The sequence below is a fragment of the Triplophysa rosa genome, linkage group LG1 (genome assembly GCF_024868665.1).
Source record: "Triplophysa rosa linkage group LG1, Trosa_1v2, whole genome shotgun sequence".
NCBI lineage: Eukaryota > Metazoa > Chordata > Actinopteri > Cypriniformes > Nemacheilidae > Triplophysa > Triplophysa rosa.
Genome location: NC_079890.1, coordinates 7,302,242 through 7,325,114, shown reverse-complemented (window position 1 = coordinate 7,325,114; position 22,873 = coordinate 7,302,242). Strand labels below are relative to the sequence as shown.

General features: G+C 45.9%; 1 protein-coding gene across 1 annotated transcript in view; it reads left to right on the top strand.

Moving 5' to 3' along the window:
• Positions 1-17,678, top strand: part of ehbp1l1a (EH domain binding protein 1-like 1a) — a 49,173-nt gene extending 31,495 nt beyond the window's left edge. The window contains exons 4-5 of the mRNA XM_057348508.1: positions 15,364-15,478; positions 16,178-17,678. Of these exons, the coding sequence (XP_057204491.1) occupies positions 15,364-15,478; positions 16,178-16,268 (206 nt within the window). The 3' untranslated portion in view covers positions 16,269-17,678. The remainder of the gene's footprint in view (positions 1-15,363; positions 15,479-16,177) is intronic.
• Positions 17,679-22,873: the final 5,195 nt, after the last annotated feature.

The window sequence follows — 22,873 nt, the reverse complement described above, 5'->3', positions numbered from 1 at the left end:
TCCCGACCTTAATAATAACCTGCTGGGCGTTCTTATTAGGTTTAAGAAGGAACAGGTGGCGATCACTGCAGACATCGAATGCATGTTCCACTGCTTCCTTGTCAAGGAGGACCACCGCGATTTTCTCCGCTTCCTGTGGTACAGGAACAATGACCCTACCTCCGACATCGTGGACTACAGAATGCGAGTTCACCTTTTTGGGAATAGTCCCTCGCCTGCCGTTGCAGTGTATGGTCTGCGACGGGCAGCTAAGGAAGCAGAAGCCGACTGTGGTAGTGATGCAAGGAGATTCATCGATCACGAGTTCTATGTTGACGACGCTTTGAAGTCCTTCAGCACAGAGGAAGAGGCCATCAGCGTCCTAAGGCGAGCACAGAAGATGCTTGCAGCTTCTAACCTCAGGCTACACAAAATTGCCTCAAATCGACCGGCAATCATCGAAGCGTTTCCATTTGAAGATCGCTCCAAGGACATCAACAGCCTGGATCTCTCCGTTGATGATCTGCCAATACAACGTAGCCTCGGATTGTTCTGGAACATGCGCACAGATATATTCATGTTTCGAATTGAAGATGACAAGAAGCCATTCACTCGAAGAGGAGTGCTTTCGACCGTGAACAGCCTCTACGATCCTCTAGGATTCCTTGCACCCATCACGGTTCACGGAAGACTCATACTCAGAGAACTGACTAAGCAAGCAGAGGATTGGGATAAACCTCTTCCTAAAGAAATGGAGACTGAATGGACTAGATGGAAACGGTCACTCCGAGATCTGGAGGGACTCCAGATACCACGCCCTTATACGTCATTCTCCACCGCAGGCGCTCTAAGAAGAGAACTTTGTATCTTCGCAGATGCATCGGTCAAAGCAATAGCAGCCGTAGCCTATATCAAGGTGACAAGCCACCAAGAACAGACTGACGTTGGCTTTGTTTTTAGGAAGGCGAAGTTAACGCCTCAGCCTGATTTAACTATTCCAAGACTTGAGCTTTGTGAAGCTGTACTAGCCATCGAGATCGCCGAGATAGTAGTTTCGGAGATGGACACAACGTTCGACAACATCACCTACTACACAGATAGCAAGGTCGTATTGGGATACATCCAGAACCAGTCAAGGAGATTCTATGTCTATGTACACAACAGGATCCAAAGAATCCATCAATCAACTTGTCCTGGGCTGTGGAAGTACGTCCCAACGCACCTCAACCCAGCCGACGTTGGGTCAAGAACCGTGACTTCAGACTTGCTTAGCAGCACAACGTGGCTCAAAGGGCCAACCTTTCTTCATGATGTATCCTTGCATTCGCCCGAGCTTCAAGAGGCTTACGACCTTATCGACCCTCACGCCGACTCTGAAGTGCGTCCCCAAGTGGTGGCAAGTTTCACTCATGTTACCAGAGATGTGATACATCCACAACGCTTCGAACGCTTCTTCCAGTTCAGCACTCTCCTTACAGCCATAGCTCACCTCATCCACGTGGCTCGTTCTTTCGCCCACTCTACCCAGGGTGAATGTCAAGGGTGGCATGTCTGTCGACCTACAGAGGAAGAGTTGTTGAAAGCCAAAGCGTGTATTGTGAAGAGCGTCCAGAACGAGTGTTATTCGAAGGAACTTAAGTGTATCAACTCAGGATCCAACATTCCACCAAGCAGCAGTCTTTGGAAACTGCACCCCATCATGGACCGAAATCAACTTCTTAGAGTAGGAGGTCGTATTGAGCAGTCAGATCTGAGTATGAACGAGGTTCATCCCATCATCGTTCCTGGCCGGCATCATCTAGCTACCCTGCTTGTGTCTCACTATCACAAAGCAGTGAAACACCAAGGAAGACATCTTACCGAAGGTGCCATTCGAGCGGCAGGATTCTGGCTGGTGGGAGCTAAACGCTGCATCAGCAGTTTGCTTCACAGATGCGTCACTTGTAGAAGACTGAGGGGAAAAATGGAACATCAACAGATGGCAGCTCTGCCAGCAGAACGGCTACAAGTAGCACCTCCTTTCACCTATGTAGGTGTAGACGTTTTTGGACCCTGGGAAATTGTCTCACGCCGTACAAGAGGAGGAGTCTTCAACTCTAAACGATGGGCTGTGATGTTCTCTTGTATGTGTTCGAGGGCGGTCCACATCGAGGTGATTGAAACCATGAGTACCAGCAGTTTTATCAACGCCTTGAGGAGGTTCTTTGCAATCAGGGGCCCCGCAAAGCAGATCCGTTCCGACTGCGGAACTAACTTCATCGGCGCTTCTCGTGAACTAGAGATGGACCAGTCGAATCCAGGTTTCAAAAGAGTGGAGGAGTATTTGGACACTCAGAGCTGCACCTGGGTATTCAACCCGCCCCACGCATCTCATATGGGTGGTGCGTGGGAACGTATGATTGGCATTGCCCGCAGTATTTTGGATTGCATGTTGCTTGAGGAGAAAAGGTCTCATCTTTCACATGAAGTCTTGACCACTTTCATGGCCGAAGTAACTGCAATCATGAATGCTAGACCACTCATTCCAGTGTCATCAGATCCGGATTCGCTTCTAATCCTCACTCCAGCGATGCTTCTTACCCTCAAGACAGGTTCTGCACCTCCCCCTCCGTCAGGAAGCTTTGAGGAGGCGCATCTCATCAGGGAGGAGTGGAAGCGAGTCCAGAGCCTAGCAGACATGTTTTGGAACAGGTGGAAGCATGAATACCTCAAAACATTACAGCTTCGGCACAAGTGGCAAGGAAAGAGGCCAAATCTCCAGGACGGAGACGTGGTTCTCTTGAAAGACAATCAAGCTAAGAGAAATCAATGGCCTAAAGGCATCATCACAAAAACCTTTCCTGGAGAAGATGGATTGGTTCGGAAAGTTCAAGTGGAAATTGTCAAGGATGGAACCAGAAAGACCTTTTCTAGGCCTGTTACAGAAGTGGTTTTGCTTTTTTCTCCAAAGACTGATTCCGTTAATTAATGTGGGCTCTTTAAGGACCCCAAGCGGGGAGTGTTGTGCCGCTTCAGAAAAGAAAGGGTATTTTATTTTGTTCCAGCAGTACAGCGTGATCTATTGTCCTCGTAACTATTAGTGACGTAGTACCTGCGCACGTCATGTATGCGGAAGTTGATCGCTATGCGATAGTCAGTCGCAGCAGCGTGCGAGTTCTCCCAGCCATCCGTGGGTGGCTAAGTTCGCTTCATGTTTATTACTGCCGATTGTTTACTAGCTGGATTGTGTTTATCATATAGATCACCACTGTGTAGACAATCCGTGCTGTTTTCTGTTATTTGGATTTGGATTTAATATCAATGTATATCCCATTTGTATTGTATTGCAGTTTCACAATATGCCCAGTAAACTTTATGGAAGTGAATCATCCGTGTCCTGGAGTTTCTTGGGAGTGTTTAAGCTGAATGGAGCATAGTCCATGAAACACCATATTAGGATCTACAGTCTATTTTATGAAGTATGACGTCTTGTCGCAATTCTGCGACTTTGGCGCTTAGAGGGTTAATGAGGGTCATCACCGTCTATACCCTCTTTCAGCCCCACTAAACGGATATTGGACTGGTCGCTTTTGTCTTCGATCCTCGCCAACTTTTCTCGAAGGGAGTCGACTGCCAGCTTAACCTCTGCGGTGTCTTTTTTTGCGTGACGGAGAGCTTTCTGCATGTTGTCAAAATTATTTTTTATCAAGCCAACATCCTCTTCCAGCACTCCAAGTCTATCCGCTATCAGGGCGAATTCTTCCTTAACCCTTGTATGGTGTTCGGGTCTGTGGGACCCGCTTTCATTTTATATAAAAATACCTTTTTTCTGACATTCAGACTCACTGGCCTTGGCTTATTTTCTGTGAAGAATATATATCTGGACAAATTTTTAATGAACACACACTGTACACCCCCTACACATTTATACATACATACAGGATGTTCGGGTCCACTGGGCTTATAAAATGGTGGAAACTGTAGGTTCTGTGTACCTTCATTGTGTGTTCTTCATGTCTGGGCCTCTTTTAGTATGCGTGTGTGTGTGTGTGTGTGCGTGCGTGCGTGCGTGCGTGCGTGCGGAAGGGTAAACCCTATGGTATTTGGACAAAATGTCCCCACAAAGATGGCAATATCCAAAATCCTTGTCCTTGTGGACATTTTTTGGTCCCCATGAGGAAACAAGCTTATAAATCATACAGAATTAACCTTTTTGAAAATCTAAAAGAGCAGAAAGTTTTATGTGATTGTTAGGTTCAGGGGTAGGGAATATGATATGCCGTTTGTACAGTATAAAAACCATTGCATCTATGGAATGCAGGCCCGGATTAAGAATTCAGGGGCCCCTGGGCACAAGTGTCTTGTAGACCCCCCCCCACATACATAAACATATTCATTTTTCTAAGAATAAAAGGGCAGACTGTCAAGATATGGTGCAAGGAAGAACCCAAATGCAGGCAGGCAGTGGTGAAGGGGTTAAACAAGATATTTAATTTACAAAAAACACAAAACAAAAACCCACGAGGGGGTGTAAATACAAGAACGAACTAGAGTGCAAACTGGAACAAAACACTTCCCTCGGTGGGGAAAAACAAACTAAACAGAACACGACACAACGTCTTAAATAAGGCAAAGTATATAAACTAACAGAACAGGAACACACTCACAAACTTGAACGGACACGAGGGTAATTCCAAGACGACACACTGGCGAATACAGACAAGGCACAACCACCACATGGAACGAAGTACAGTACAATCCACGAGCACAAGACAAAGAAACAAGAGGGTATTTAAAGGGAAGACAAACCAGGGATAACGACATGGGGCAGGTGTGGTTAATCAAACACTCAGGGAAGGATAACAAGGAAACGAGAGGAGCGGGGCCAATGACGAGACACTGGAGAGAACGTATATTATTGTCAAAAGAACAATAATATGTTTCTCTCCACACCAAACCAAAGACTTTGTCATGGCTCTCCTACAAGACCAAGAAAAACATGACTAAATGAAGCAGAGCCATGACACAGACTTTGTCAATGATTATACTATAAGAGTAATTTGTCCATTTGTTCAACTTTATTTGTGTAACAAGCACTTCGCGACTCACGTTCTTATGTAAGCGTGTAATGGTAAACGGCATTAACGAATATTAGTTATACTGTTACAAGTCTGTGTAAGTAAACATTTTGCAATGTATGTAAAAGCACTCTGGATTTTCTAATAACTTAGGCTAAAAATCGGTAAATTAAGGCAGTTAGACCTGATCAACATTATATCAATATAAAATTCATTATTGGCGAAGACACACCAAATACATGTAAAAAAAACTTACCTTTTTAAGATTTTAAAGACAACCGTGAGGGTATACTAACTTAACCTATATCTTATATTCACAACAATAAATCCGTTCTCATTTACATCTTTTCAGTTTCTATAAAAAGCGGCGATTTTGGCTATATTCTTTCACACAGCCTCTGTCATGGTAACCATGTGCATATTTACAGACGAAATGGGTTCATGTTTACACATTCAAACAGTCGATAACAGTGACAGGTTGTTGGAAACGCTGTTTTGTACTCATTTCATTCAGGAGTCACCTGTGGAATGTGCTACTTCTTCCTGCAGCTCAATGAGACGATCCCTGCGCGGGGAAAGAGAGACCTTGCGCTCGCGGGGGACATTTTCCCACTGAAAGCTAAAGTTTATCGGAAAGTCGCTTGATTTATCGCATTGTGCTTCTGAACAAAAGCTGCTAAAGGGCTTGTAAAAGTTACTAAATCAAGAGACAGACTTGCGTACATTAGAAACACGGTTTTGTGTGCGCACTTGCATGTGTGTGGCCAGAGAGGCACACGGCAGAATGAATATAGCGAAAACATTTTCTCCCCCTTTCTTGGGCCCCAAGCACGCATGGGCCCCTGGGCCTGTGCCCATAATGCCCATTGGATAATCCGGCCCTGATGGAATGTCCCCATAAAACATGGAAACCCAATATGTGTGTCCATGTGAAAGTGTGAGTTTTCTGTTTCTGCCCCTGCCGTTCCCGCAAAAAAACGTATAGCAGTTCAATTTGTAAATGTGACCTAACAAAGGTACAGGGCAACTATGACCATATATGCTGTTTATATTGCTTGTAATTGGGATGAAGAAAACATCTCTGAAGTATTTTAACATAAAGAGTTTGATTGTGTTTGAATTAAAAAAAACCAAAGCGGCAGTGGGTGCACGAGACCCACGAAAACTGGCTGACACATTTGGACTGATCTGGATTTAGCAATACAATCACGTCGGTATTGTTTGAACAGGACTTTTGCTTTATTAGTAGTATTATTATTATTGATAATATGTTTATATTTATAAAATATTTTCACTTGTGCACATCTGTGTATGAAGCCACAAGAGCTGAAACCCGTTTATGGTCATGGGCATATGATTTCCGCCACATGCTCAATAATTGACCAATCGGAGTAGACTGTGAACTTTAGGAGGAGGGGCTTAAAGAAACAGGATCTTTAACCAGCTGTTCTATCAGAGAGTAAAAGTAGCCGCTGCAAAAATGTACATTATGACAAGTGTTTGAGTTTTTTAAACTTTAAATCACACAAATCAGGGGCGGAAGTAACGGATTACAACTACTCAATAAATTAGTTGTACTTTACTGTAATAAAGAAGTTGTTTGGATACTTGTACTTTTATGAGTATATTTTTCAGATTGTAATTATACTTGTACTTTGTTACAAATTAAGATAATAATTCTTCTTCGCTACTTTTAAAATTGCATTCTTTACTGAGTACAATTTGAATTCATATTCAAACCTTTGCCAGGCAAAATAGACCAATAGATTTTAGACCGAAAAGGCGCCTGCTGCGGCGGAGAGATCTGTAGAGCTGCTCACGACTCATGAGCTCAGACAAATATGTTAGAGAAACAATCACATGCAGTGGTGTAGTCTACGTGATACGCAGGTATACGCAGTATACCCACTAGAAAAGATCAAAGATTTCCGTATACCCACTTAAAAAGGTGTGAGGATACGTAACAACATTGTTTTGTGTCAGAAGAGTGCGACGCACTGACTTTTGGACCATTGGTGCACACGGGGAGATATGAAACAAAAGGAGATCATGAAAGGCAAGCATTTAAACTACACTATTTCAGTGTTTTCATAAGCCTGCCCCTGAAAACGTGTTTTATGTTTTGTTATAGTTTTTGAAACAAATGGCGCTGCCATCTTGCAGTAGCCTGTGATATCACAGTTCATCAGACACTACGATAGAGATACAGTTAAAAACAGACAATAGGGGAAGATTAAGAAATAAAATCAGAAACAGTGAAAGATGGTGTAGAGGACATGAAGCAGTCAATGTGTGCAGCATGATCTTGGTGGAGGGTCAAGGGAATTGTGAGAAAATTAATTAAACCATGGTTAATTTTTATAAAGGTTGGAAAAGTTAGTTTATTATGAAGTATGTAATAATGCATTAAAGTAACTTGTACTGTATATTCATGAAATATTGCTACAGTAAAACAAATTCATAAGGTGACACCTACAAATAGAGGTCTTTAGAAAAAAGATTGTACACTTTTGCAAATAACCCTTTTAACCAAGTTTTTAAGATAGATTCAATTGATAAACATACCACAATGATCTGCTGCTGCTCCCGGACCTCCCATAAGGTCTAAAATAATGAACTTGGGGGTCTTCTTCTGGTTTTTCATTAAAACTAGACTACTAAAAACCTATAATTATTTTCACGCTAAAAAAAACATTATTGTCCGTTATTTATCCAAATTTCATATGACTAATGAGCCTTCCAAGAGCCCAAAAGGGCTCATGTGACACCCCTTTTCATCTTTCACCACTGGCTACCGGTTGAAGCCCGTATCAGATTCAAGTCACTAATGCTTGCCTACAGGACTATCACTGGATCTACACCAGCATACTTTCACACCCTCCTACACCTCATCAAGAACCCTGCGTTCAGCAAATGAGCAGCGTCTTGTATTGCCTTCACAAAAGGGCAGTAAATCGCTTTCCCGCTCATTCTCCTTCACAACTCCTTCCTGGTAGAACATTCTTCCCAACTCAGTCCGGTCAACCACTTCTCTCACAACATTCAAAAAGCTGCTTAAAACCTATCACTTCTGTGAATACTTGACAGGCAAATGAAAAAAAAACTCTCTCTCTTTCTCTCAACAGGTATTGTTCTGGCTTTTGTTGAAACTAGTAACTTTGTATTAGCACCTATTGTATTATTGCTCCTTTATGACATATCGTTTTATTGCTCCCTGAACTCTCTGTAAGTCACTTTGGATAAAAACGTCTGCTAAATGACTAAATGTAAAATATGGATTTTTTTCATATCCTTGATCAATATTATCAGGAAATAAATCGCTTTTGAAACACTCATACGCTGACTAGCAGGTTATTGGCAGCTTTGAACAGACATCCACTATATTGACTTTGAAAATGCGACCAGAATAGATCCTTGTGGTTTCAAACCTGTCCAGTTAAGAAAGTGTAGAATGGCTTAACCAGAACAATGCAGCCCAATCCTGTCAGAAAGACATTTTACTATTTGGGGTGAGATTTACATGGGGAAAGTGAGAGCAAGAGATTGCGTGTGTCTCACGCCCTTAAGGAGAAATTAAAAGTACCTTTTTGCATAATATATTTTTTGCATTGCAACAGAGTCAGACTTCTTTTAATGATCAAGTAGCCACTACAAGGAAACAGAAAAGCCACATGGCATAAGACGACAGAAATATAGCCACTATTGCCAGTTTTGCTGTGTAAGACAACAAAGTCAGTTTTTAAAAACGTTTTCAAAGTCCTTCATCTCTGGATAGCGGCAGTGAAAAGAACAAAGCCCTCCGATATTTTAGCATATATTGTCAACAACAACTTGTTTCTAACACATTTCAGCGCTCAGTTTTAAGTTGCTGTTGTCTTGCGCAATAATAGCCTATACTCATACCAGGGTGTCATTAATGGAAAACGTCTTGGTTACGGATGTAACCTCAGTTCCCTGATGGAGGGAACGAGACGTTGTGTCGAGCCGACAGATGTGGTTCGCTCTTGAGAACCTATTGCTTCCGACTATTTTAGAAAAGGCCAATGAAATTGGCGAATGAAATTTGCATGCCGGACTCCGGATATCCGGGAATAAAAGGGAGACGGCCTGCTACATTCATTCACCTTTGGTCTGAGGAGCCTGAGAGCATCCCTCGACCGCTGCGGCAGGCGGCCAGCGTTGTGGCAAGAAGGACACAACGTCTCGTTCCCTCCATCAAGGAACTGAGGTTACATCCGTAACCTAGACATTCCCTTTCTGTCGGTCTCTTGACGTTGTGTCGAGCCGACAGATGGGGTTCCTATGGAAAATGCCACGGTGCTGTGCCGCATCACAATCTCTAGCGGAGCGATGCTGACTGGCCTGGGCAAGTCAGACGTGAGTGCTAGCACGAAATTGTAACCGTCCAGTGGAGAGGTAGGGGGGTCCCAGAGCTTTTGAAGAAAAGGTGGGAAGCCCCTGCCACCGGCCGCCACGGGCGGAGGCCTTGATTCTCTAACAGCGAGAAGCCGCCTGGCACCGTAAGGGCCACTGGGTAAGCATTATCCCCCCTGAGGAAAAACACTACAGAGACCACCACGGAGACGGAGACACGAACATGGTCTCGCCATGAGGGGAGAACTTGTGGGAAAATATGCGGACTGAAGGAGTAAACCGCGAGGTGGAAGTCCACCTAGGGAGGTCATGGGTTGCAGAGGTGTGAACCACTCATGAGGAAACCACCCAGTGGGGGGGGTTACCACGTCTGGAGAAATAGGTCCGGTTAGAGCTATGTGGTAGATAACTCAACTGTTACCCGGCCTAAGGGGGCAGGCCTGCTCTGCTCAGCCCGGCCCCCAAGAAGGTGCTAAGTGATGGTTGGAATGCTTATGCTTTAACACAGTGGGGGGAAGAAGGGAGGCGGAATTAGCGCACTGACCCACCTAGAGGGAAGGGGGGAAGGCGCTTTCACAGGCGTACGCCCTACCGGTCGCCGTTTCTTACCTCCTGCAAGACACGGGCTGACACCGGTTCCACACGGAGATTGTAGAACCTCGCGAAGGTGTTGGGCATAACCCAACCGGCGGCTATGCAGATGTCTGCCAGAGAGGCGCCCTGAGCCAGTGCCCACGAGGAGGCTACACCCGAGTGGAGTGTGCCCTCACTCCTAACGGGCAGGGGCGATCTTGAGATCGGTATGCCATAGCGACGGCATCCACGATCCAGTGCGCCAGTCTCTGTTTGGAGACAGCCCTCTCCTTCTGCTAACCTCCTAAACAGACAAAGAGCTGCTCAGAGCTTCTGAAGCTCTGCGTGCGGTCCAAGTAGAGGCGCAATGCGCGTACTGGACACAACACGGATGGGGTTGGGTTTTCCTCCCCAGTGGGGAGCGCCTGCAAGTTCACCACCTGGTCTCTTGGGGGAGTGGTGGGAACTTTGGGCACGTAGCCGGGAATCCTTGGGCCCGAGTTCTAGGCAATCTGTCGGTACGGAGGGTGCTTGTAGGTCCCCTACGCTCTCGTAGGTGAGTGCCATCAGGAGATCCGTCTTCATCGAGAGGTGAGGAAGAGCACAATCTCCGAGGGGCTCGAAGGGGGGGGGCATCTTGAGGCCTGCCACCAAGGTTGCAAGAGGGTACGGAGCGCGGACGAGGCGGTAGCCTTCTCGCGCCCCTTAGGAACCTAATGACCAGGTCGTGCTGTCCCAGAGGCTTCCCAGCAACTGGGTCATGATGAGCGGCAGTGGCGGCTACATACACTTCCAGTGTGGAAGGGGAGAGGTTACTCTCCAGTCTCTTGAGGAAAGGATAGCACCTTCCCGATCGAGCAACTCCGCGGGTCTTCTTTTTGAGAAGAGCACCAGGATGAGAAGAGGCGCCAATTACAGTATAGGCGTATAGCTGCCTAGTGGCCGGGGCCCTAGCCTGAGTGATGGTCTCAACCACCGCAGGGGGTAGGCCACTCAGGATCTCCTCATCCCGTCCAGACATGGAAGATCCAGGGGTCTGCCTGGGATGCAATAACGTGCACTTCCCCTGGGAAAGCAGGTCCTTCGTCAGGGGGATCGGCCAGGGGGGAGTTGTCGTCAAGAGCATTAGCTCCGAGAACCAAGTCTGGTTGGTCCAATAGGGCGCAACTGGTACCACTTGATGCTCCTCTTCCCTGACCTTGCACAAGACCTGTGCAATGAGGCTCACTGGGGGGAAGGCATACATCCGCTTGCCCCGCGGCCAGCTGTGCACTAGGGCATCCATGCCAAGGGGACCCTCGGTCAGGGAGTACCAAAGCAAGCAATGGGAGGAGTCCAGGGAGGCAAGAGGTCCACCTGCGCCTGGCCGAACTGCTCCCATATGAGCCGGACTGCGCAGGGATGGATTCGCCACTCTCTGCGAGGCGTCGACTGACGAGAGAGCACGTCGGTTCAGGTCGCCTGGGATATGTGTGGCTTGCAGGGAGCTGATCACCTGCTGACTCCACAGGAGGAGGCGTCGGGCGAGTCGTGTTAACTGCTGTGAGCGAATGCCATCCTGTCGATTGATATACGCCACGGCAGTTGTGCTGTCCGCCGGACCAGCACGTGCTTGCCCTGCACGAGAGGCTGCAGCCTCTTCAGTGCAAGTAGCACAGCCAACAACTCTAGGCAGTTGGTATGCCAACGCAGGCGGGGGCAAGTACACCACCCCGACACTGCGTGCCCGTTGCACACGGCACCCCAACCCTGCAGGGAGGCATCTGTCGTCACCACGACGTGCCTTGAGACCTGCCCTAGGGGGACCCTTGTCCGCCAAAAAAAGGTCATTGAAGACCAGGGGGTTAGGGTGCATCGGCAGAGAGGCGTGAAGACCATACGCCTGCTGCCGGTATACCACACTCTCCAGGGAACCCGACTCTGTAGCCAGTGTTGGAGCAGTCGCATGTGCATCAACCCGAGAGGGACCACCCCCACCGAGGATGCCATGTGCCCAGGAGCCTCTGAAATTGTTTTAGGGGGACCGCTGATCAGACAGTTCAACACTGACTGAGTGCGTTCTGAGTTAGTCGCGCTGCCATGGAGACAGAGTTGAGTTCCATAGAAATAGAAAGTTCCGAGAAAGAGGATGCTCTGCACAGGTGAGAGCTTGCTCTTTTCTCGGTTGACCTGTGGTCCCAATCGATCTAGGTGCCGGAGCACTAGGTCCCTGTTTGTACACAACAGATCTCGTGAGTGTGCCAAGATGAGCCAGTCGTCGAGATAGTTTAGTACCCGCACACCATTCTCCCCGAGGGGAGGAGATCGGCCTGCTGACTTACCTGACTGGCGTTAATGTAGCACAACGCACTGTCGATTGTGAGTGCTGAGGGCTGCTGATTATCCTCGACATTGGGTCTCGCCGTGACGCAACGTCGAGTTGCCGACCACCATCGTGTAGAGGGTGAGAGCGGCTGTGATAAACACCCAGAGAGAGAGGAAACTCCCTTTGAGAAGTGGGCTGTTGGGACTGGAGCAGGAACCATCCTGGATCAACCACCCAGCAATGGAATGGCTGAGGTCGGGCCCGATGGTATTCTCGATCTTCCTGGGGTCTTCCCATGAGGGCCGCTCCTGCTTTCGCCGCGGCTGCTGAAGGGGTGGTGATCTCCTCCTTGACGTCTTCTTCCGGGGGACCGCCTGAGGGGGCGCCGGAGCCAGAGGGCGTCGAAGAGGACCAGGGCTGCTGGGAAGCAGACGGTGCACGGGACTCGACGGCCGAGGGCGGCCGAGACGCGGCAGGGGAGGATATGCATCTGTCTGCTTCTTTACTGTCTAGAACTGCTGCTCGACAGTATCACCGAACAGCCCCCCCCCCTTGCGAGATGGGTGCATCGAGAAAGCGGACCTTCTCGGCGTCACTCACCTGTGCAAGGTTCGGCCAGAGGTGTTTCTCATGGACCACAAGGACATCGCCCGACCCAGGGCCCGCGCGGTTACCTTAGTCGCCCATAGAGCGAGGTCGGTGGCGCACAGAGTTCCTGCATAAGCGCTGGGTCGGTCTTGTCCTCGTGGAGCTCTCTCAATGCCTTGGCTTGGCAAGAGCCATAGCGTGGAGAGAGGAGGCAGCTTGGCCTGCAGCAATGTAAGCTCTCGACACCAGAGATGCCGATACCCCACATGCCCCGGACGGGAGTCTAGGCCGAGCCCCCCCAGGTGACCGCCGTCTGCAGGCACTAGTGCACTGCGATGGCACACTCCACCTGGGGGAGATCTACGTATCCTCTAGCTGCCTCACCCTCGAGGGAAGAGAGGATGACAGAACTTGTTTGACGTGGTCGCGCCGAAAAGGGGGCATTCCAGGCCTTACTAAGTTCCTCATGCACTTCCGGTAAACACGGCACTGGTAAACACGGTAAACACGGGTGCGGCTTGGAGCCGTGCTCAAACCTGAGGCACCATGTATCCAGCCGTGTGCGCTGGGAGAGATTGCAGCCCAATGCTCACGGCGGCCCGGGAAAACATGGCTGACATTTTGACATCCGCTTCTTCCTGGGCTCGACCCCCCGAGGGAGGGATGTCAGATGCCAGTAAGTCACCCTCCGATGCTGCAAGGGACATCTCATCATCACGCACCATTTCTGAATACGTGGTTGAGGAACAAGACGGTGGCTGGAACGGTCAGACGAGCGAGACGAGGTGCGAACGGTCCGTGAGCCAGTGGCTGACGGATTAACGCTCACAGTAATCCTCATATCACCCTCGCTGCTTGCCATAGCGGACAGCAGGGCCGTAGTCCTGCCGTCATGGAACGGGGAGCAGACGAGGTGGTGGCTGAGTCCCGTGGGAACACAGCCACCCATGAACGCAACGTCTGAATCGTCAACCGCCCGCAGTGCAGGCAGGACGTATCCACAACGTCTGCCCCAGCGTGCTGGAAGCAGACATCGTGTCTGTCCCCCTCCTCGATGAGTGTTTTGCACCCACGAGAACAGCGAGACATGCCACGCTGGAGAAATTTGCTCTTTTAGAGAGAAAAAAAACTCGAACACTTCTGGCACTGCCAAGACACCCAGGGGAAGTCGCTGCAGGAAGGGACAGTCCGCTGCACCACGTCGTAAGATTCCAGCAGTAATTCGGCGTAGAGTTTGAAGTCTCGGAGTCGATACAGTGTGAAGGCTCCGAAGAACAAAAGGTGAATGAATGCAGCACGCCGTCTCCCTTTTATACCCGGATATCTGGGGGCGGAGTCCGGCATGCAAATTTCATTCACCAATTTCATTGGCCTTTTCTAAAATAGTCGGAAGCGACAGGTTCTCAAGAGTGAACCCCATCTGTCGGTTCGACACAACGTCGAGAGACCGACAGAAAGGGAACTCACAGAACTCACAAAACTACATTTTTGTTGGTTATGCCTAAATTACAGTAATACATTTAAATGTATAATAAAATGTTTTAATTTAAAAGATGTCTATTCTTCTGGTAAACTTCTTTTAAAGACAACAGAAAAATAATATTTCACTTTCAATTTTTTTACTCGTTTTATAAATGTAAATATTTGATTTCTGATGCCCTATTGATTTCCGGTTTATGAATATTCAATGTCTTTATCTTTGTCTATCTGTTCTCTATTGTCAGTTTCTTACTGTCTCTCTACTGTTGTGCCTGAACTTGGTCAGAGAGCACATCCTGACGTCATAGGCTGTAGTACTGCAAGCTAGCAGTGTCCTTAAGAACTATGACAAATCATATGTGACCCTGGATCACAAAACCAGTCTTAAGTAGCAGGGGAACATTTTTAGTAAAAGACAAAAATACATTGTGTGGGTCAAAATTATCGATTTTTCTTTTATGTCAAAAATCATTAGGATATTAAGCAAAGATCATGTTCCATGAAGATATTTTGTAAATTTCCTACCTTAAATATATAAAAACTTTATTTTTGTGAGTGGATGGCCTGCCACAGTGCCACTGATTAACAACTTCAAAGGCAATTTTCTCAATATTTAGATTTTTTTGCACTCTCAGAGTCTTGAGTTTTAAACGGTTGTATCTGAGCCAGATATTGTCCTATTCTAACAACTCACACATCAATAGAAAGCTTATTTATTCATCTTTCAGATTATGTAAAAATCTCAATTTTGAAAAATTGACCCATAAGATTGTTGTCCATATTGTTTTTCTTCTAAATTATTACATGTATCCTATCTTTTTTATAAGACTGGAAACCCATTTATTAAATCATGTTAACTTGACTTTCATTTCTACTTTAAGACTTTAGTTATATGTGTGAAAGATAAAATAGAAAGTATAAAACTGAAACAGGAAGTGCTTCTGGACCAGTGTGGTTTAATTTTCCTGTCTTCCATTCATTGTAATTGTTCCTTTTTTGTACCTACAGAATGGAGGAAATCCCATGCTCATAAAACTAGAGAGCAGCTGTTACTGCAAGAGTTGGTGTCTTTAGTCAATCGAAGAGATGAGCTAGTGCATGACATAGATGCCAAAGAAAGAGGGTGAGATTCATTATTTTTATGTCAAAATAGGCACAATCAGTCAAACATTTTATCTTAACTATAAAATGACAAATGGAATTATATAAAGATTTTCATGTTCAAATTAAAAAAGTTTTTATTCAAAATTAATTTCTAGTCATTCTCAGCCAACCTTATGATGTGAATCTTTGGAAGCTTTCAAAACAGTTTTGAATAAGTTACCAAAGATAATGGACATTAATAAGATCCACCACTGCTCTTACTGGGGAGGGGTCCGATTGCAGGATCCAATTGCAGCATAAACATTCAATAATTCAACCACAAGGAAACCCAACAAGGAGACATTGTAAAACAAGAACAACCGATGCAGAAGGGGAAAACACAATACTGCAGCTATAACAAGATAAAGAAGGGCACAATAAGGGGTGGGGATACAAGAATGAAAGTAGAACAGAAAACCGGAACCAAACCACAACAAGATACAAAACACATGTTTACAAAATAAAAGACAAAAAAAAAACAGGCAGACATACAGCTTAGTCAAGTGTGTACAAACTTTTGAAGGCCATCATTTTAATGTAGGACATTTCATCCATTCCTACCATTTATACTGTTTATTGTAGCAGCTACAGTACTTTTGCATTAGGCTCACCACTCACACTTTCTTGAAAAACGTAATAATCTAGCCTTTTATCTTTTTTTTCTACTTTCCCCAACAAGGGCTCTTGAAGAAGACGAAAGGTTGGAGAGGGGTCTGGAAATGAGGCGCAGGAAGTATGGAAGTCGGAAAGAAAAGTGTGTGTTACAGTGAGGGATGATTTGCAGTAAATCTATGTATGTGGTTTAGACTCACTGTTGCACACAAATTTATGGGATAATTTAACTTTGTCACAAGGATTATAAAATCTTTTTTTACCATTAGGGTACTAATTATAAGATTTTTATGGTAAAGATTTGCACGATGTAGTACATCCAGTTTACCTGTTGCCTGTTTCATAGAATCATTGTTTAGCATTTAATAGAATCTCATTTTTGTTTGTTTTTGGTGATTTTTTTAGTCTGCCTTTTAGCTCATTCTTTAAAGTAAGTTTAACAAATGTTATGGTTTTTAAAGTAACTATTACAGTTAAAAATATAATTATGTTTAACGTAGAGAATATTATTTAGGATATTGCTTGGTGGGAATTTTGTTTTGATACAGTTGTGCCGTAGTAGATTTCATTAAATTAATTGAGTAAACTTTACCTAATAAAATTGTGTTCTTGTTTTTAAACAAAATTTGAGTTAAAATTATGGAAAATATCTTGTAATTCTAAATGCACAAATTATTGAGTGAATTTAACTTTATTTTTTCATGTTCAACGCACTTAAACTTGTATAGTATAAAAGATCTTTACTTAATTATTTTGTGGTGGGACTACACTAATTATTTTTGTTAATGTCACTAACTGAACAGTGGATTCAGAGTTCCCAGCATGCTTTGCATGCGACAGCATTAGGAGAGTAATTTTTGTGAAAAGGGTGCTATTTTATGTGCTTTACAATAGAAAGAAAGTCTTGATAGTGTTTATTGTTCAGTTATCTGTAAGATTTAGAAGAGATTCTGTTTGTAATTTTGTGGTTACCATTGTTCCGAACAGTGGTGCCTGGGCTTATGCTGCCTTCACATGCTCTCGGAAATTCGATAATTATCACTTCAACCCAGAAATAATTTACAATAAGTTCCCAGAACGTTAGCCTAAAATATTTTTCTTGGATACTTTTGGCCTCACTACATCCATGCTGTGTTATTATCCATCGCTTATCTAATCTAATTAAAACAACTAAAATACATAATTCCACACAATATGTAGGATTAAATCAATGTTTTAAGATTCTTCTATTAGGCTAATAATTATTGAAGGAATATTCTATTTAAACAGCACAGTATACCATTTCTAACGAACACACGGTGTGTACCTGTCACGATCCCAGTCTGTGTTCCCCTGTTATTTCAGACTTTTATGTTATTTCCTGTTGCGTGCCATGTTTGTAGTCCTTTGTAGTTTTTCTTGTTAATTAGTTTCCCCAGGTGTTTCTTGTTTCCTTTATTACCCCAGTGTATTTAAACCATAGTGTTTCCTTTGTTTGGTGTCGGTCTTTGTGTTTTACGCATCGTTCAATGTTTGGATTACCTTGGTTTGTTTTTTGTCTTGTTTTATTTCATTAAAGGTTTTTTCTGCACGTGGATCCGCTTCCTGCCTGGTTACTTTTTGTTACAGAAAGGCCGACCACTATCGATCCAGCAGTTGCCCTTGTCCGCCTTTGCCAAGGATCTCTCACCCTCGAGGACCACATTAAAGATATCGCATATCACAGGCAATTTCTGCAAATCTCATATTAATCTTGAGTGCCTATAGTATTGCATACGTCGTATCTGCAAAGAGTATTTCGTTTGATCAAATTTATAAAAGAGAGATACAGCTGTACGATTATAACCGGAACAACACGAGCTGCTAGAGGTGGGACTAGTGGGGAGAGTGGGATGGAACTACATAACGCGCAAGCAACAGATCATCACATTAATCCCTTCGTGTTTTGTACATTATGCACGTTCACACCAATTGCCAACAAAACCCAGACGTATGACTTAGTTTGACTTACCGCATGCAGTTCATGTCCGGCATCTTTTAGCACTGGGACCGCGCCATCTATCAGTTTCAAACGATCTCCAAATCCAGCGTTATATCCTCCATTTATATAACATCCATCACTAGTGGGGAGAGTGGGATGGAACTACATCACGCGCAAGCAACAGATCATCACATTAATCCGTTCGTGTTTTGTACATGCCGTGAACAAACAGACACACCTAAACTTCACTATCACAAGAATTATGAGCTGCAGCGCAGCCCAAATTGACGCAGCGCAGATAATCTTGATGGTAAGTGGGTCTCGCTCATCGGTTGGCTCGAGGGGGGGCTCTTTTTTTCGCCATGCCGTGCTATTCCGGGAGAATGGCCAATTAAAGGAATAGGATCCCTTTGACGACACAGGGATCCAGAATTATAAAAAAAACTTTCCGAAACAATTTGGAGTGCTGGTGGAGTGTATCAAGTACAAAAATACCACATCCAACTTGTTTTTTATTAACAAGCCGACCATGTTAAGCATGAGAAGCCAGCACGTTTAACAGTGTAAAAAAGTCAGAATGCATGACATAGCATGATGCACGATCTTTAAGGTTTTTTTGGACATGCAAACACCTCTAACCTCCCAGATTTTATACTGATTGATTTCTTTTGTTATGGACTCATTTTACAAACATAAACTTATCCATCAAGGTGGAGGAGGCTCCACCTAAACATTTTTTGGGAGGGGGCAGCTGTCCTCATGCTATGTTGGCCAAGGACCCAGGCCCAGCACAGCAACCTGCATGCCCCACCCCAGGGGCGTCATGCACCCATTTTTTTTAAGGGAACAGTGTGCACAACACACAGAAACATACATTTAAAGCAATATTATAGAGAATGTCTATTAAGCGTATTCAAAACATCGCACAAATCATTGCGAGAATTAAATTACAACACTATCTGATTGATATATGGTAAATGCATCAGTCTGGTGTATTTTGAGAACAAATATCTACAATTTTGTCCTATAGTAGTAAAGGAGTCATTGTTTCCATACAAATGAACATAGAGCACAAAAGTAAAAGCAAATAAAAATGAAGCAAAGTGGTTCCCTTTCTGTCGGGATCTTGACGTTGTGTCGAGCCGACGGATGGGGTTCGTCCTAGAGAACCTATCGCTTCCGACTTCTTTAGAAAAGGCCAATGAAATTGGCGAATGAAAGATGCATGCCGGACTCCGCCCCTGGATATCTGGGTATAAAAGGGAGACGGCGTGCTGCATTCATTCACCTTTTTTTATTCGGAGCAGTGTTAATTTCGTTGATGAAAACTACGACGAAAAGTATTCGTTAACGACATGTTTTCACTGACGAAAACTAGACGATAACTAAATAAAAATGAATGCATGATAACGAAAACTGTAATAAAAATATACTGACATTTTCGTCAACTAATAAAAACGAGACGAAAATATTCTTGTCCCACCTGGCGGACATCAGTTTGCGCGCATGTGCTTATCTCATAATAAACGGTGGAGAGAAGTCTCTGGGAGAAGGGGAAGCACAGACATATGTATATTCTGTGTCTCCACGCGGTTTACAAAGCGTCTTATTTTCCTTCACGATCGCCGGTAAAACGCTGCAAACTTGAAGTGCGACTGCAGGCTAGTTACCCCGAAACACATTACGAAGGCAGCACAAACGTTTTTATATGCCTATGTTAACTTAACATGAGCTGCTGCATAACGTGAAATGCAACATAAAGTCAGCAAAAAGATACCAGCGCTGTCCTCTACTGTTTATAGAAGTGATGGAGTCAAACTGTACATTCGAAACAAGTATGTAACATGTTTGCACGATTAAAGAAATGTAATACAATTTATATAATATGTCTTTTTGAAAGCTATTTCTCATTCATTGCTTTCTCAAGCAAAGACAGTGCAGCTCTTTCTTCAAAGAGGTATGCCATGAGCCAATAGCCTTTGAGTGTGAGCCCTGTCGTTTCATTGGTTGAATGAACTGAATGAATACGCCCTACTTAACGAGTCATTTGAGTCAAATGGGATTGAATGAACTGGAACATGTCGTTCATGGTCTAATATTCTGTGTTCCAACAATGCAAATCTAGTTACTGAACTTTTCTGAAAAATAAAGGTAATGACCTGGTTTAATTTCATTCTAAGGTGAAGTAAATTATGTCAAAACAGTTGAATCATTGTATGGAACATTTAATTACACCAAGTAAATGATTTAAACCATTTAGATTTTAGTGGACTAAATATAATGTATATTTATTCGACTAAAATGTTTTTCATATTTCGTCGACTAAAACTAGACTGAAACTACAATGATGGGGTTGCCTAAAATGTGACTAAAACTAAATTGCATTTTCGTCAAAAGACTATGACTAAAACTAAATCAAAATTTGCTGTCAAAATTAACACTGCTTCGGAGCCTTCACACTAATCAACTTCGAGACTTCAACTCTACGCCGAATTACTGCTGGAATCTTACGACGTGGTGCAGCGGACTGTCCCTTCCTGTAGCGACTTCCCCTGGGCATCTCGGCAGTTCCAGAAGTGTTTGCAGAAGAGCAAATTTCTCCAGCGTGGCATATCCTGCTGTTCTCGTGGGTGCAACACACTCATCGAGGAGGGGGACGGACACGAGGTCTGCTTCCAGTACGCTGGGGCAGCCCTTGTGGATACGTCCTGCCCGCACTGCGGGCGGTTGACGATTCAGACGTTGCGTCACGGGTGGCTGTGTTCCCACAGGACTCAGCCACTACCTCGTCTGCTTCCCGTTCCGTGACAGCAGTGGCTACGGCGAGCAGCGAGGGTGATATGAGGATTACTGTGAGCGCTAATCCGTCAGCCACCGGCTCGCGGACCGTTCGCACCTCGTCTAACTCGTCTGACCGTTCCCCATGAGATGGTCCCACCGTCTTGTTCCTCAACCACATATTCGGAAACGGTGCGTGATGATGAGATGTCCGTTGCAGCATCGGCGGGTGACTTACTGGCATCTGACTCCGACGATTCCTTGGAGCTCCCTCCCTCGGGGGGTCGAGCCCAGGAAGAAGCGGACAACGAAATGTCAGCCATGCTTTCCCGGGCTGCCGGCATTGGGTTGCAGTGCACCGCACTGCCTCTACCAACGCTCGCGGCTAGATACATGGTACCTCGGCTTTGAGAGTGGCTCCAAGCCGCACTCGCCCCCAGTGCCATGGTTTCCCGGAAGTGCATGAGGAACTTAGTACGACCTGGAACGCCCCCTTTCGGCGCATGCACGTCAACCTAGTTCCATCGCCCTTTCTTCCCTCGATGGTGGGGCAGCTAGAGGATACGTCGATGTCCCCCAGGGGCTCGACCTAGACTCCCGTCCAAAGCATGTAGGTTTTTTTGGCATCTTAGGTGTTGAGAGCTTACTCTGCTGCGGGCGAAGCTATCCCCTCTCTCCCCAAGGTGACCACACGGGCCCTGGGTCGGGCGATGTCCACACTTGTGGTCCAGGAGAGACACCTCTGGCTGAACCTTGCACAGATGAGAAATGCCGAGAAAGTCCACTTTCTCGATGCACCCATCTCGCAAGGGGGGGGCTGTTTGGTGATACAGTCGAGCCGCAGTTCTCGACAGTAAAGAAGCAGACAGAGGATATCAAGCATATCCTCCCCCACCGCGATTCGGCCACCCTCTGGCCGTCGAGGTCCCGAGTGGGCTTCCCAGCAGCCCTGGTCCTCTTCGACGCCTTCCGGTTTCGGCGCCCCCAACTCAGGCAGCCCCCTGGAAGAAGACATCGAAGAGGAGACCACCACCCCGTCAGCAGCCGTGGCGGACGCCGAAGTGGCCCTCATGGGAAGACCCCAGGGAGATCGAGAATAAGTTCGGGCCTGACCCCAGCCATTCCATCGCTGGTTGGTCGATCCGGGACGGTTCCTGCCCCATCCCAACAGCCCACTTCTAAGAGTTTTCTCTCTCTCTGGGTGTTTATCACAGCCGCTCTCACCCTCTACACGATGGTGTTCGGCAACTCAACGTTGAGGCGAGACCCAATGTCGAGGATAATCATCAGCCTAAGCACTCTCAATCGATGGATCGTTGTGCTACATCATCGCCAGGTAGGTAAAACAGCAGAGCCGATCTTTTCTCCGGGGAGCCCCCAACGGGCGAGGGATCCGCACTGCCAGCCATCGAACCCCCCCCCCCGGAGGTCGATGAAGCAGAACGTACCCCTAGCCTCCCTGTCTCGGTCACTGGGAGCCTGACAAGAGCTTCCCAAACCGTCACGGTGACTACGGGATACGATCCGTCTCGGCTACGCGGTCCAACTACCCAGACGCCCGCTCAAGTTTCGGGGCATCCTCTCAAACCTCAGTCAGAGGCAAGGATGCTCCCGTGCTTCGGGCCGAGGTTGCCACCCCTCTGGAGAGGAAGCGATCGTGCTCGTCCCTCTAGATGAGATGTTCAACGGGTTTTACAGCCTGTACTTCATCGTCCCCAAAAAGGGGGTTGCTAGATCTGCGTACCCTGAACAGGCACCTACTCAAGCTGCCGTTCAGGATGCTCATGCAGAAGTGCATCCTGGCATCTATCAGATGTCAAGATTGGTTCATGGCAATCGACCTGAAGGACGCTTACTTTCATGTCTCGATTCTCCCTCGTCATCGCCCGTTCCTACGGTTTGCTTTCGAGAGTCGGGCATATTAGTACAGAGTAGTGCTGTAGTACTCGAGTCCGGACTCGAGATGTTTTTTTATGATCTCGGACTTGTCTTGGACTCATTGGTATTTGCACTCGGACTTGTCTC